Here is a 1,073-nt window from a genome sequence, read left to right on the forward strand (position 1 = left end):
TTTTGATATACAGTGGCGAAAAAACAAATAGGATCGGGAAATTTTGGCAAGTTTTATCTATTTTGCTTGTGTTTATTTAATTTTTATTATTTCTGTAAAAGTATAGCTCGTTATCTAACAAACTGAAAGCCCTAATTTCCATCTTTGTGGAAAAATTGGAAAATTTAACAAAGTTATATGAAAATCTTAGTTTAAGCCATTCAACTTTAGTACAATAAAGTGCAAGTTTGAAGTGAGTAGGTCTTACCTTTGATTTTTTCATCTTGTTTTGCTGAAGCCGTTGCTCATTTTCTCCATTGTCGGGCATTCCTTGTAGGGAAAAGAATGCATGGCACCGCCGACAAAAAAAAACTACCAAAAATCAACGGTATTTTGTAGCCGTTTCAAACTTGCACTTTGATAACTAAAATTGGGGAATGTTTAGTAGGGCTCACATCGTTTTTGGGGTGGGGGCGAAGGGGGAGGGGGCCCAAACTCCCCCCAATAGAAAGGGGACAGTCCCCGTTTTCTAAAAAGGCGTACCCCCCCTTGGGCTTCTCCCACAGGCTCCTAGGGAACCGTTTGAAAAAGGGGGAAAACGGAATTTTCTTAGGCAAACTGAGCAGTTTGAAGTGGAATATGACCCAACTAACAGAAACCGTGGGATTTTTTAATAAAAAAAAATTATGGCAACTTAGATATCGGGAGATTTTGAATAAAGAAGAAAAAAGTTAATTAGAAATAGAATAAACAAGTTTTTATAAAAAAAAATTTTCTTTTTAACATATGTATTTTTGCGTAGAATTCCTTTCTGCGTAGGCGGCCTTCGGCCGCACTTAGGATTTATAACCCTCAGGCAGTAGAATTCTCCTTTCAGTGTTGCCAAAGAAGGGGGGGCTGAACACCTTTTGCAGAGAACACCTTTCTGCGTAGGCGGCCTTCGGCCGCACTTAGCGGTTATAACCCTCAGGCAGTAGAATTCTCCTTTCTGTTTTGCGAAGAAAATGAGCTGAACACCTTTTGCAGAGAACACCTTTATATATTTTAAATGCTTACTGGGTTATATCCTATCTTCTTTTGTCTCTCATTCTTTT

General features: G+C 38.4%; 1 protein-coding gene across 1 annotated transcript in view; it reads left to right on the forward strand.

The window, feature by feature from the left end:
• Positions 1 to 31, forward strand: part of LOC118748387 (transcription factor grauzone-like) — a 605-nt gene extending 574 nt beyond the window's left edge. The window contains exon 3 of the mRNA XM_036482758.1: positions 14 to 31. Coding sequence (XP_036338651.1) covers positions 14 to 31 — 18 coding nt within the window. The remainder of the gene's footprint in view (positions 1 to 13) is intronic.
• The last annotated feature ends 1,042 nt before the right edge of the window (positions 32 to 1,073 follow it).

This window comes from Rhagoletis pomonella, unplaced genomic scaffold (assembly GCF_013731165.1).
Source record: "Rhagoletis pomonella isolate Grant_MI unplaced genomic scaffold, Rhpom_1.0 Rhpom_scaffold_00013, whole genome shotgun sequence".
NCBI classification, from domain to species: Eukaryota; Metazoa; Arthropoda; class Insecta; order Diptera; family Tephritidae; genus Rhagoletis; species Rhagoletis pomonella.